General features: G+C 38.1%; 1 protein-coding gene and 1 long non-coding RNA gene across 7 annotated transcripts in view; one reads left to right on the forward strand and one right to left on the reverse strand.

Annotated features, from left to right (window-relative positions):
• Window positions 1-3,414, forward strand: part of NCOA7 (nuclear receptor coactivator 7) — a 143,831-nt gene extending 140,417 nt beyond the window's left edge. For 5 of the 6 annotated variants that reach the window (XM_019951689.3, XM_033867683.2, XM_073789563.1 and 2 more), the window contains 3 exons: window positions 268-363; window positions 807-880; window positions 1,256-3,414. In XM_019951689.3, the coding sequence (XP_019807248.1) occupies window positions 268-363; window positions 807-880; window positions 1,256-1,391 (306 nt within the window). In that variant the 3' untranslated portion in view covers window positions 1,392-3,414. The remainder of the gene's footprint in view (window positions 1-267; window positions 364-806; window positions 881-1,255) is intronic. The other variant, XM_073789564.1, reaches the window with a different exon arrangement.
• A 9,619-nt stretch (window positions 3,415-13,033) lies between these two features.
• LOC109552823 (uncharacterized) lies at window positions 13,034-14,873 on the reverse strand. Its single transcript, XR_012324828.1, has 2 exons — window positions 13,625-14,873; window positions 13,034-13,388 (listed from the first exon to the last, which is right to left on the reverse strand). It is a non-coding gene; the product is annotated as an uncharacterized lncRNA (long non-coding RNA).
• Window positions 14,874-15,152: the final 279 nt, after the last annotated feature.

Raw genomic sequence — 15,152 nt, forward strand, 5'->3', positions numbered from 1 at the left:
GACTTCGGAAGTCTTTTAAAACTGGAGCAATTGTTGGCCTTTGACAGATAAGTTCTCTAAGCCACTTGGGTTCTAATGAGAATTGGGGACATTTTATTTGTTGGATGGTGGTCTTTTTTTATTTAGGAACTCTGATTTAGTAATGATCTTTGCTGAAAGAGATATAATGAGATCTCAGAATAGGATTGTGCTAAAATATTTCAGAAAGTCTTTTTTTTGGGAGGTTTATGGTTGAAAGTAGATAAGGTTTCTGTTTTCTTTTGACAGATTTTTGGAGCATATGCAACTCATCCTTTCAAGTTCAGTGATCACTATTATGGCACAGGCGAAACTTTTCTCTACACGTTTAGCCCTAACTTCAAGGTACCTAGATGAAAGAAATACCCAACTTCCTGGTGTCACGGTGTCAGGAGGGTCGGTGATGGGGGGCTGTGGTTGGAGCAGCAGCTGTCCCATCCCGTTACTCGAGGTAACCTCATCTGGCCTCACTCTAGCCTGGCCAGCACTTCATGACTGCAGCACAGAAACTGCTTAGATTCCCTCCCCAGGCCTTGGGAACTGCTCTTTTGCATGGTCTAATATCAGGGAGGGGTTGCAAGTCAGAGCCAACATGTGTCTGAGAGGTCTTTCCTACATCATAACCCCTTTGGAGATCTCATCCTGGTGTGGGAGAGGTCTGGCCGTCAGGAGCTTCCTCAGCCAATGGGTAGTGCCCTTGCACACACACAGGTACTATGCTGCTACTCCCTCTTCGTGAATTCTCCAGATTGAAATGTCTGTTCTCTGTCTTGTGTTTCTGTCCTAAGGTCTTTAAGTGGAGTGGAGAAAACTCTTACTTTATCAATGGAGACATAAGTTCTTTGGAACTTGGTGGTGGAGGGTAAGGTTTTTGTTGTTATTATAATTACCACCTGACTTGAGTGAGCCTGTTTTGACCCAGGTAACTGAAACTTTGGTGTCAGGTGATTTTAGCTAGTCCATGTGCTTCGATTATTTAGGACAGTGTGGTCTAACACATGACACTAAGAATTGAAGGTAAAATGACTTATTTATGTGTCTAACTGAGGGACTACTGCCACCCGTCTTTTAGGAAAGATGGGTCATTTAAATGAAATAAAGGAAATGTACCTTTTGTTTTATAAGCAGTTTAGGGTTTTGTCTGTGTACAGCATAAAAGAAAGAAGTTGGGGCAAGGGAGGACAGAAAGTGTGCACATAAAATTGAAATGTTTTCACCATTTTATTAACCTTTTCAGGGGACGATTTGGTTTATGGCTAGATGCTGATTTATACCATGGACGAAGCAACTCCTGCAGCACTTTTAATAATGATATTCTTTCCAAAAAGGAAGACTTCATAGTTCAGGATCTCGAGGTATGGACATTCGAGTGAAATTCAGACTGCCTTAAAATACGACATTAAAAAGACTGGGTTCAATCAGCCCTGCTAAAGCTGGCTGGAAGAGCAAGCCCCAGCCCAGACTGCCTCATCCCATCATAGTGCTTTCTTTCTGCCTTCATCTCAGCGTGTGATCACATTGCAGAGAGATTCTGAAAGGTACATGTGGAAGGCAGACGATGAAGAAAGAAATCTGAAGTCCAGATTGTTGAAAGACTTTATACTCTCACTTCCTTCAAATCCATACAGTGAGGAATCAGAATATTTATAGATGTGAGTTGAATGCAATTTTTATTTTTGTTAACTGTGAAAAAGAAAATACTGTGGAAATATATACATTCCTTGTATATTTATCAATATAATTTTCATTACCAAAATGTACAGCATACTGTTGTTTGCCATGGAAAAGTTTAGTCTCATTTAGGAAAACTCAGAGTGCACAGCACTTAAAGGGAATATATGATTTTTAAAAACTGTTTTATTTATTATTTCTAGTATATTGTCTGAAATGTGTTGGCAGTTTTTTCTTTTAATGTGTCAAATTTTGAAATAAAGAAATGTATACATTTTGTGCTATGTTTTGGCAACAAACCCATTTGATTTATATAGTTTTATATTAAATTTTTTTTGCCCTGATTGTTTAGGGTGATATGTATATGTATGTGCTGCTTAATGTCCAAATATATGTATGTATACACACACACATATATATATATACACATAATTCTGAATTTTTTAAAACTCAATACCAATGTTCATTGATTTGACTGTTGTAGGCCAGCTTTCCATTTAGTCATTAAAAAGGTACATTTTTAGTTATTTACTCTGAACACAACTGTGTAAAAGAAAAATAAGCTATTTCTCTCAGTCATAAGTTGATATTTACAGAAATGTATACCTTTATGATCCTAGATTTAGAACAAACCCTGCTTTTGAAAAGAAAATGTTTTGCTTCTTATAAAATCACGTGTTAATAACAAAAATTGTATTTTTATTGGATTTTTTTGCATAATTTTCCCCAAGTTTTTACATTAATGAACAGGCCTCTGTTTGAAATGAGACTGAGTGTTTTAATTTCTGTATATTTTATATCAAATGAAAAAAAGGGCAAATTATCCCAATTGTCTTGATTTCTAGACTCTTTTATTTGAGAAAAATCAATGCAAAGAAATGCATTCATACCAAAATTAGAATAAAAAGTAAAAACTTGTTTTTTAATATCAACTCACTTTCACATCATAAAACACTCTTTTATTAAAGTTAATAATAAAGACTTGTTAAAATTTTAACAAATATTATTGACTGTCAGACGTTTATGAAAGCCAAAGACTGCTAATGGAAAAAAAATGTCAAATGATAGCCAAAGCTGAGAAAGTGGTCTGTCATAAGATACATACCCAGTGATCTTAGAAGGAAAAATTAATAAAAAGTAGTGTTTATATACCTGCATTTTAAAGAAGTAAACAGTTCTTAGAATGTTGGCCTTAAGCTGGCAGAATATTTCCTTTAGCTTATTCTCTTATTTTAGACTATTTATAAAAGAGAACAAACAAATTGCCAAGTGGCCTCCTGTCAGATCAACAGTTATTTTACTCCACCCACATTCCACGCAAGTTTAAATGAACGCTATAAAATCTTAAGTCTATAGCCTGGGTGCACTTTCACCCAAGTTCTCCTATTGAGAACTCTTGATTAACAACTTATTGGCAGTTTAACCTTAATCTGCTTGTTAAATTATGTGTTGGTATGAGATACCAGGAATGTCTCATGATGATCACGTTTACCATTTATGCCATTTGCAACCATATGCTATTAACGAAATGGTCATTTTGCATATAGTTCACTCATACCTAGTTTAGTCCATGATATTATACTTGTGAGAGCATATTCAGATGCTGTGTTCTCTATTTAAAACAGTATTGTCCAATCAGAAATGTGTGGCCCTTCATTTATGGATACTGAATATATGTAATGCAGTGCTAGCCCAATATTTTCAATAAAGGAATTTATGCATTCAGTGTGACTTTCTTTCCTGAGGATTCATTCAACAAGTATTTATTGCATGCTAGAGCTTTTACTTGAATGAGAGGATGATGAAGTATCCAAGACTAAATAAATAAGGTCCAGTGCTCATGTTTTTATTGCTGCCTTGGAAATTCCCTCTTTGTTCCCTGTAGCCACTCTCCTATTCTTTCATCAGTTCATGAAAACTGCTCCTGTTACAGTTACTAGAGAAAACTCTTGGCTCTGTCTAGCAGTTTCTCTGTTCTTAATCCTAGCTGTTCTTTGAATAGTGACTTTCTTTTTAACATCTCTCTCTTGACCTACTTTCTAACTTCCATGAGAGACACCTTACCTTACCCTCTGATTTTCTTTGACATCCTGTCTCCTAGCCCCTAAAGATGAAGACCTCAAACAGTGTTCATTCCTTGCCAATTCCTCAGTTCATGAGTCTACTTCAAAAGATGTGGATGGGAGGGGGCAACCAAATGTCTCACCAGACTCTATTGAAAATGATTTAGATATGCTACAAGCCACCAGGGACACCCTGAACTAGTGTGAGAAGTAGTATTGGCCTTCATTTGATTTCCCTTTCCTTAAATCCTTTTAAAGTTTTAGAGGCATATGAAACAGGACTAATGAAAGAAGTACTTTCCTTTCGAGGAAGGCATTAAGAATCTCTTAAACCAGAAAGGGAAGCTGAGATTCATGTTCTTCTTAGGATGCCTAACCTATTTTTACCAATATAATCAGATAAAGAAAGGTACGGAGGTCAGAAACCAAAGGAAGTTCCAGAAACTAAACAGCTGTACTGGCTGTTCAAGTATTAAAAGTATCTTTGTTCAAGTATTAAAAGTATCTTTGACTACTTCCTTCTGCCCAATCAGGTCACTCACTCCTCATTCAGGGTAAGCCCTAACCTCAGAGCGTCGCATCTTCCTACCTCCTTGCCTGTGACCATTATCCATAGTGATCTGCCAACAAAAGGTATCTTAACTGAAAAAGTGAGACTTTACAATTCACACCGAAATCTAAAATCCTACTGCCTCCACCCTTCTACTTCAGATCTCTAGTGGTTCAGAATAAAAACCAGAGACTCCCTGGTATGGTCAAGCAAGCATCCAAATGGTGTTTTTTGATAGAATATCTTTGGAGACCTATTTATTTTCTACATCAGTGCTGCTCAACAGAACATTCTACTCTGATAGAACTGTTCCATGAATGTGTGTTGTCCTTTACGGTCGCCACTAGCTTACCATACTGGTGTTGAACACTTGAAATGTGACTTGGATGACTGAGGAGCTGAATTTTTTATTTAATTCACTTAATTTTACTAATTTTATTTAATATTAAAGTATTTAAGTTTAGCCACATGTGGCCAGTGGCTGCCATATTGAACAGCACAGCTTGAGATCAAGATTTGGCACGGCCAAATCGTTATGTCATCAGCAATGAACTCAGACTGTTACTCCCTCGCCACAGAGAACCTTTAGTTCTCAGTACTTTGATTTGTCCCTGCCATTATGGATCCTTACAAAACGTGGTACCACCTAAAGTAACAGTGTGTCTCACTGCTTAGGTCATCAACTAACAAAAAGACCAGAGGGTTCAGTTCCCTGATTACACTGAAAACTTAGATCTCTATAGCATTACTGATCCTCATCTTTAATGAAAAATAACGAAAAACCTCTCCCAGTGCCCAGGCCTTGTCTCAAATGAACATTTCCTGCCTTGGCCATCAGTATGTGTTTTGTTGCCATACTGGACATTCTACTGCCATGGCAGTCCTATAGGAGCCATACCCCTCACCAGGCACCCATCCACAATCACAATGAACCACAGGAAGGAAAAACAATGTATTCCTTATGCAGAATTGTGCAACCAGTTTCAGAATCATCAAGGATTAATGAACTGCCCAAAATGCCTCAAACAGTTCTATTCAGTGACCAATCTTCCTTATTAAGCTTGCCAGCTGGGATGCCCAATGGCCCCCTGCACACCCAGAGAACCTGCCTGCCTGTGGAGAAAGTTTTCAATATCAGCCTGTTAGAATGAAGGGCGATCAAAAGGCATAAGAAAAGAGACGATTAGATAATCTTGGTGTCCTATTTCCCTATCAACAAGAGCCCGTCACTTCATCAACCACTCCACTTCTAGGGTTACAAAAAGTCACCTTGATCTAGCTTAATATAACTCTGAGGTTACACTGAGGAATATGCTAAACAAGAAACACCTACAAGAAACACTCACATTCAACAAACTTTGATGATAAGGCATGTCTTCTCATGTCTCTGCAGCTAAAAAATCCTCCTTACCTTGACATATTTTGAAAACATGGGAATTCAGCCAATCAATTCAGCCTTTAATCCCCACAGCAGTCCATGGTTTAACCACAATCTCTACAGGCTGATGGATCAAACAGTACAGAGGGAATTCAGTAAAAGACAAACACTTCCTCCCCTATATCCCCAGAGGTAACAACCACAAAAGTTCCTTGTGTTTCCTTCTAGGGCATTTCTACGCATATATCCTTATTTATATCTTCTTCATATAAACAGAAGCATACTATGCACACTGTTCTTTAGTTTGTCTTTCTGATTTAACAATATACTATGAACATCATTTTTTATCGATATAGGTAGACTTACCTCATTATTCATTGCATGGATCTGTCATTGTTTAAACAGTTCTTCACTAATGGATTTTTTTTGGCTATTACAAATAATTCTTAGTGAACATCCTTGTGTATAGAACTTTGTGCATTATGAATTTGTATATTTGTAAGATAACTTTTAGCAGTGAGTCAGAGTATATGCACTTTTTATATTAAAAGATAATATTAATTACTCCTCCCTAAAAGTTATACTAGTTTACACCAACTGTGTATGAGTATGCCAGTTAGTTACCTCACACTCTCACTAATATTGGTTATACTGATCTCTTTTTAATCTTTGCTGAATGTTATCTTAAGTTTCATATTCTAATCATGAATGATGTTGAACATCTTCCCACATGCATTGGCCAGATTTGTGTCTTTTTTCCTGAATATTTTGTCTGAGTCCTTTATCCATTTTTCAATTGAGTTATTCCTCATCTTACTGATTTGTAAGATTTCTTTAGTATACTCACAAAATTAGCCCTTTGTCATAAACATGAGAAAATATAGCAAATATTTTGCTCAGTTTGTATTTTTGAAATACATGCATTTTTAATACATGAGAAGTTAATTACAATTTCTTTGTAGTCATATTCATCATTCACTTCTGATAAAATTTCTGGACCATAATTTTTTAGATCAAGTCAAGTTTATTCAGCATGATTTTCACTCTTTATTTAAACCTCTCCCAATAGAATGTATTAACACACCCTCACTTTATCTAAAATGCATCCTCTTGCTTATTCTATGCTTAATTACACCATCCCTCATACTTCAGAACATTTAGAAGAACCTCCTCCAAGGTCAACTTCACTTTTCACTGGCCTGTAATCATCCCATTAACACATGTCAACATCTTCAGGAAAGGCCTTGGGACAAGATCTGAATATCCATCTGAAGTACCATCCTCCAGTGAGTTAGCTAGAGCTGAGCAAGATTGATGGACGACTTCTAAATCTCCAAACCCTGCAACAACACCTTGCTGAGCAATAAATGATGTATTAACAATAATAATATGAAGAGGAGAATGAGGAAGACAGGTAACATTTATTTATCATGACTTTCACCCTCCTTTTTATATGCATTTATCATATTTGATCCTCAAATCGAATATAGTTTAATTATTATCTCTGTGTTAGAGATGAGTAAACTGATTCTTCAGGTTAGGTAACTTGCCTGAAGTCACAGAGTTCATGAGGGTTAAAGCCAGGATATCTATAGTTATGACTGACCCCAGAGCTGAGCTCTTAACCACAACAGTATGCTGACCATTGTGTAGTCTCTACAACATCTCCACCACAAGGCTACCCACACTCTGCTTAACCACCTCAGGCACCAAGATCCATACTTTTCCACTCTGGAAAGACAGCTCTTTAATGGCTGGGAGGTCCTCTGTAGCTAACGAGGTCTTACGCATCCCTATAGCCCCAGTGCTTGGCAGGGTGCAAGGCACCTAGAGTCGTTCGATAAATGTTTGTCAAGTCTGAGCAAAGTGCATAACTAAAGGAAATGAACTCCAGAGAATTTGAATTTGCCCAACATTGCACAGCTAAGCAGAAGAACTTGGGAATAAAACAAAGGTTCTGGATTCCTGGCTCTCCTCCCCTTCCTGCTATATAGTGCTTAGTCACAAATTTACAAGCATTATTCTTAAGACTGTGAGGCAGGAAGAAATGATCCTTCCTCTAGCTGCTCAAGTTCTGTCCTTTGGGTCTTAGGGGTATTAAGTAAAGACTGAGGAAGAGATTTCTGGGGGGTAGGGTGGTGGTGGTGGGGTGTGTGCGGATGCTTCCTGGGAAACGAATTCCTTCATTTTCAGATCTCTTGGTTACCGGCATTCTGAAAAGCATAGACTGAAGGGAAGTTCCAGGGCCTCAGGGCTAATTTAGGGCATTGAAAGTGAGTCACATTCTGTTTCCACATGTGAAATCTGGAAAATAGCTCAGAAGACCATTCAAGGAAGATCAAACTATCCAGTGAGCCTGCACTTTTGTGATAAGGTTGAAAGAGTGCAAAGGGATATGATAAACTGGATTCCCCAGTTCTAACTCATTGTGTTGATTTTGGAAGAAAGATTAAATCAGGCAGAAAAATCAAGGACATTTTATGTGGAGCATTTTTTATAAAATAATAATCTAGGCAAGTGTGTGGTACTGTGTAAGCATAAAGTAAATGTCAACTAGATCCTGGAACCTACACTTATCAGCAAGTTATCAATACTTAAACTCTCTGTGCCTCAGGTTCCTCATCTGTAAAATGAAAGCAATACTACCTTCCTCAAAGAGATGTTAGAATTAAATGGATTAATATATGTAAAATGTCATTATACTATTCAATATATACATTTACTTGTTAGAGATGTGCTTTTTTCTTTTCCCTTCAACATTGTTTCTAAGATTCTTCCATGTTGTTATTGCTGCTATATTTCATTTGTGTGTGGGGTTAATATTCTTCTGTGTGAATGTACGAATGTACCACTATTTAATCCATTCTCCTGTCAGTGCACAGAGTTGCCTGCAGTTTTGTCTGGCTCTAACCATTGTCCTGAGGCCCATGAGAAAGAGCTTCACTGGGATGGAACAGCTGGTCCACGGAGTATGTATTTGGCTTTACAAGATAACCCCTCAATGTTTCACAAAGTGATTGTACCATTTACATGCCTATTAGAATATTCTGTCCAACATCTGATATTGTTAGATTTCTTAGTTTTTGCCAGTTTCAAGAATGTGCAATGTTATTTCATTGTAGTTCTAATTTGTATTTCCCTATTAATGAGGGTGAGCATCTGTTAATGTATTTCTTAGCCATTTATCTTTTCTCCTTTGTGAGATGTCTATTCACGTCTAATGCCTACTTCTTCTAGTCTGTCTTCTGGGAAGCGGTCACACAAAATCCTTGCTGTTACTACCTTAAGAATAATAGACATTAGTCAGTCTGTTAATCCCATCTACCTTTGATGAGGAGGACAAATAGATAACATGATGGTATCAGAGGTCCTCAGGCCCTACAAGGGTATTTTCTCAAGCATCTCCCTTAAGTGGACAATATCTAGGGAGAGAGGTGAAAAATGTTTGTGTTTTGCTTTGCAGATTTAGGCATGTATTGGCACTTATTAATTTGATTATGTGATTTTTTTTTTAGAAGCAGCATCAAGCAGTTTATTTGTAATAATATTGGATTGGCCAAAAAGTTCATTCGGGTTTTTCAAAACCCAAATGAACTTCTTGGCCAATCCAAATAGTAAATATTTATTGAGCGCTTATGCATCAGGTACTATCCTAAGCACTTTACATATATTATCTCAATTAATCTTTACAATAACTTGTGATGGTCATGAGATAAGTACTCTATTATTATTTCCCAATTGAGGAAACAGAAGCCCTGAAAAATTAATGACTTACCTAAGGTGGAATCACTACTAAATGGTAGAAATTGAGGGAGTCTGACTCCCCAGCCCATGTCTTTAACCAGTTAGAAACCATAGGTGATAGCAAGTTTGTTGGCAGTACAGCAAAAATAGAGGGAGGGCATGGTGGGTGCCCAGAAGCAATTCTGGGAAATGATGGGCTTTTGGGGTTTATGCTGGGTAGGGAAGGAAGTGAAGGTAGGAATGCAACAGAAAGCATTGAAGAAAGATCAAGAACAGAAATTACTAAGAAGTCAGGAAGTTGCTGGGACAGGTGCTTTCAGAGGTGTGAAGAGTCACTAAAGTTTAGGTTTTCAGGGCATCTGGGTAAATGTCAAGCTAGGATTTTGCCACAGGAATGAGTTCTGCTAAAGAGGAATGGAGGCAAAGGGCACTGGAATCCCTTTGTGTGATTGAGAAGCTATGAATCATGGATGCTGAGGTTGTCTGAGATAACGCGGGAGTCTGGCGGCATTTGTGGGCCAGGTCCTGAAGCTCTCTGTGAATCTGGGGGAGTGACCAAGAAGCTGGTGCACGATGTGATTATGCTTCATGCTATAGCATGATACTCGAAAGGGCGCAGAGGGTGGGGAGTTGCATACAGGTGGGAATGGGATCACCTGGACTGGCAGTTAGAAGCTAGAGAACGCCAACACTGCTTCCAAATCTCTCTCAGCATGTTGGAAGGTGGGGAGAAAAAGTAGTTTTTGTTTGTCGATGCTCAAGGGAAGTGATATCCTTGGGGGAATGCCAGGTTTCAATTAAGGCAAGAAGGTGAAGGTATGGTTCTGTGAGGAAGCTGAGGATACAGATTAGGGTGCTTACAAATAAACTGTGGCTTTTAAAGTGGAAAGAGATTCAGAGGTCAGAGATGGAAAAACGTTAGGGGAAAAAGAAGCATAAGACGCTTTGGGTATCAGTTAAGAAAACTAAAAAAAAATTTTTAACAAGAAAAAGAATGAATGGTGAAGATGAGATTTATTGGCCTTGAGATTATGAAAAAATACAGGTGTGAATTTGACAAGAAAATTTACATTAACTTCAAGATGATGGAGGTGGGCTGATTTACATGGTAGCTGTTTTCCGTTGATTTGAGGGAGAAAAGAAGTGCCTCTGGTCTGGTTCTACTAAAGGTCTGGATCCCTCTATCATCCACCAACTAAATGATCGTGAGTAGGCTGATTCATCTTCCTATGTCTCATTTTCTCCATTTCTACAATAGGGGTAATAAAATCTACTTCTCTGATTTGTTATGAGAATCAAATTAACTTACATATATGAAAGTGCCTTAGAAAATTGCAAAATGCCAGACAAAGGTAAGGTGTTAGTCACATCAAACTTTGTTTATGCTGAATTCTTTATCAGAAATGCAAAGTCTAAGTGTAATCTTATTTCTGATAAAAGTAGAAATTACTTTCAATGCTTTGAAGACATGGCTTTCAGGAAAGTATTATGAAAAAAAGCAGAAGTGTCTGCATTATACTCTGTAGGTAAGTAAACAAGATAACTTACCAGGGAAACAGCAGGAATGGGAAAGTTGCTATAAGGAGATGGGATTTTTTTTTCTTTTATCATTCTCTCCATTACAAATAATTTACACAGTTTCCACTTCAGAACAACACATCAGGACTTCCCTTAAAGTACTTCAGCAAAGCTCAAACAGTCACAAGTCGGGACTCTGGGCCACTTGCCAGTATTTCTTCCAAGAGAGCTCTAAATAAGGCAGTTTAATAATCGGAAACTGGAAATTTCCCTCCTTTCCCACACACAAGCACTCCTTCCTCCCCTTCTTTTGCCTGTTAGACATTTCACTCACTCCAACAGATGGAGGCCAAAATTATGCAGTACTTAGTACCAAGCAACAGCCACTCTAGCCTTAAGTATTTCCTTTTATACTGTTTTTCTCAAGGAGAGGGAAGTGTGTCCACGCTTTTTTTTCACCTTCAGAAAAATCTAAAATTCTTGAGACACTAGTGAAACAGCAAAAAGTTACTCCTATTTACTAAATATAAGCCAGAGAAGGTTTTTGTATTTGTGTTCAGGAAATTTCTATTTAGGATGTGGAAAAGGGGTGTTACTGATGAGATGATACTTTATGAGATTAAGACAAACTCACCAACACACTTTCCTATCCTCACTGCAAAATGGACTAAATACTGCACTGTATCAGACATATGGTTGTAGTAGCTCCACTGTCTGTCTCTCCCCCAAACACCAAGAAATCTGCCTAAAAATGCTTCATGGATCTTGACATCAGGGTTGAACAACTCAAAAATTTATGGAATGAGATTATTTATGAAATAGAGAATGATTAAAGGAAATGAAGTTTATTTGGAATTCTGAATTTTAAAAATCTGTTAAAATGTTTTCCTTATGACAAAAGTACTATATTTTCATTGTTGAAGACGTAAAATATACAGAAAAACCAAAAAAAAGAAAAACATCAAGACATAATTTACCCATCCAGAGATCACAATGCAAATATATTTGGTATCTATTCTTTCAGGTATCTTTCTTACAAATTCATATGTATATATTTTTTTCTTTTTTTCACATATGTGTATTTAATAAACATGACTCATACTAGACGTATCTGAACACATGTACACGTCAAAGTACCATGATTTAAGAGCACAGGTTCCCATTAGACTGCTTGGGTTGGGGTCTCTGCTCTGTCACTGACTAATGGGATGATATTGGGCTGCATGAGATCACCAAAGGAGTGAGTATAGCTAAAGAGAAGAGTAGTATCAAATTGTATATGTTAAATATGTACAGCTTTTTATGTGTGAGTGGGAGGGAGAGAGAGAAGGAGGGACAGAAAAACCTAGGACCAAAGCCCATTAGTGATGAGAGAGGTTTGGAAGAAGTGGAAGCAGCCAAGGAGACTGCAGAAGGAACAACCAATCAAGTAGGAGGAAATCTGAAAGTGTGGTGTGCTGGAAAACAAGAGGAAAAAAATGTTTTATCAAGAGGAAGATAATAATCAACTTTTGCTGAAAAGATGAGCACTGAGAAGAGACAATTAGATTTGGTGACATGGGGGTCATTGGTCAACTTGACAGCATAGTTTGGACGGGATGATGGCAGTGAAAGCTTGATGGGAGACAGTGTGAGAGGAGAGGGGGAGAGGGATTCGGAAGAGTATAGTCAACTTTTGGGGGGGAGTTTGGTTGCAAAGGAGAGCAGAGAAATGGATCAGTAAGCGATACGGAAAGCACAGACAAATAAAGGCTTGTTTTAGTATGGTATGATGTTCAGAGTTGGCTCTTAATAAATGTTTGCTACTGATAACAGTAATGTGACTTACATTCATATTGTATATTATTTTCAATATTGGTTATTTTTATTGAAGTGTAGTTAATTTACAAGGTGTTGGTTTCAAGTGTGCAGCAGAGTGTTTCAGAGAGAGATATATATATATATCTCAGGGAAAGATAAAAAACTTAGCCCATGTCTTCACAGATGGTAAGTTGTACAGCTGTCTAACTCCAGAGCCTGCTCTGAAGCAGGGTTGCTACTGGCCCATATGGTGCCCTTTTGAAATTAGAAAAGAGCACTCCATTTCACAAATAAAATTTAAAATTAGTTTACTGTCACACAACGCAAATTGCTATTCCTCAGGGGAGCTATCCAGAACCCCACCTGGTAGCAGCTCTGTCTGTGCACACACAGTGCCTGTATTTTTGCCTGTTCCCACACCAGGACATATACTCCAGACTATTTTAAATACTTTGTTTTGCTCCTCCCACTTCCATGGTAGGGAACTATATCAAGTCCAAGGTTTGGGAATGGGAAGCCAGTTTTTGAAAGTAACAGGTAAGTGAGCAAAGCAATCGCAGGTATCACCAGGGACATCGTCAGGACAGGTGCGCCTCCCCCTATGTCCATAGCAGCACTATTCACAACAGCCAAGACACGGAACGACCTAAATGTTCATTGACAGATGAATGAATAAAGAAGATATGGTACATATATACAATAGAATACTACTCAGCCATAAAAAAGAATGAAATAATGACATTTGCAGCAACATGGATGCAACTAGAGATGATCATACTAAGTAATTCAGAAAGAGAAAGACAAATACTATATGATATCACTTATATGTGGAATCTAAAATCTGACACAAAGAACTTATCTACAAAACAGGAACAGACTTACAGACATAGAGAACAGACTTGCGGTTGCCAAGTGGGAGAGGGGTGGATTGGGAGTTCTGGATCAGCAGATGCAAACTATTATAAAGAGAATGGATAAACAAGGTCCTACTGTATAGCACAGGAAACTATATTCAATTTCCTGTGACAAACTATAATGGAAAAGAATATGAAAAAGAATGTACATACATGCATAACTGCATCACTGTGCTGTGCAGCAGAAATTAACACAACACTGTAAATCAACTATACTTCAATAAAATAAGTTTAAAAAAACAAAAATGCTTCATTTCAGGAAGATTCATAGAAAGGGCTTTTTGACAAGTACAAGTTTCTGATAACTTTCAAATCATACCGCTGAACTGGGTAAACCAGATGGCTCTATAAAACTATTAATTACATGAGATTGAGTAAACTGATGGATATGGTTATAATTTTTCGGTCTCACCTGAGATATTACTGGCTTTTATTCTGTGTTCTCCAGATACAAGGAAACCCTTCCCCTCAAGCTAATTATGATTTATAGCAGTTTGGTAAATTACACCCCTAAGTAGAATTGAAACATTTATATTTTCTCTCTACCTGAACCCTCCAGAAATTGGGAACTCAGAGGTTCCCAGAAACTTTATCCAATAAATAAGGAAGGCCACCTCCAAACAAATGCAAGAGTTTTAAGGTATTTTGTGGGGGGAACCTCAAAAAGGGAGGAATTCATCCAAATCTGTTAGGCAAAATCTGTGATAATCCCTTGGCATGGCTTTCCTGGCCCTGAGAGGCCTTTTAAAAGTTTAGTCTGAGACTCCTAAGAGTCCAAGCACCTGAGTTGGTAACACACGGTTTTTACCTGAGTGGCAGAAAACTCAAGGAGGAAAACTAGTTAGAAGGATATCGCAGTGATCCAGGTGAGGCATAATGAGCAACTGGCAGTAAAGTTCCGGAATATTTCAGACTATAAACTACAGGATTCCACATTACCTGTGTATGAAGAATGAGATAAAGCGCGCTGTTTTGATCTAGCTGGTGCTGTTAACAACAACAACAATTAAAGACAGATGGGAAATTCAGTTTCACATTTTGAGCTTAGCACCTAAAATTATCATGGCTGAAAATGCGTACACAAAGGATCAACTATGATCTTGTTGAAAACAAAGTTCTAGATATTTTGTTCTTTCTCTTAAAACCTACGAATTCGTAAGCTTAAAAAATTAAACTTTAAAAACTTTTTTTTAAGACATCGTTATACACTCTTGGGGCACCTTACATTGCAGGATTCAGGGAAACGAAGTTCAGTACAGTCAACAGGTTCCATTCCGCCCCGAGGACACGGCGCTCCCGTGACGTCACCGCGACGTGGGGCGCGAGCCTGCGTTTTGGCGGAAGTCCTGCGTAGTTACCAACGAGACGCAGAGGGAGGGGCAACTGCTGCGGCCGACCACTCTTCCGTGTAGCGTCCTCGCACGTCCCCTAGTGGCAGCCGGCGTGCAAGCGAGCCTCTGGCTTTGAGGCTCCGCAGCTAGTCAGTCGCCTTGGGT

Source organism: Tursiops truncatus, chromosome 12 (genome assembly GCF_011762595.2).
Source record: "Tursiops truncatus isolate mTurTru1 chromosome 12, mTurTru1.mat.Y, whole genome shotgun sequence".
NCBI lineage: Eukaryota > Metazoa > Chordata > Mammalia > Artiodactyla > Delphinidae > Tursiops > Tursiops truncatus.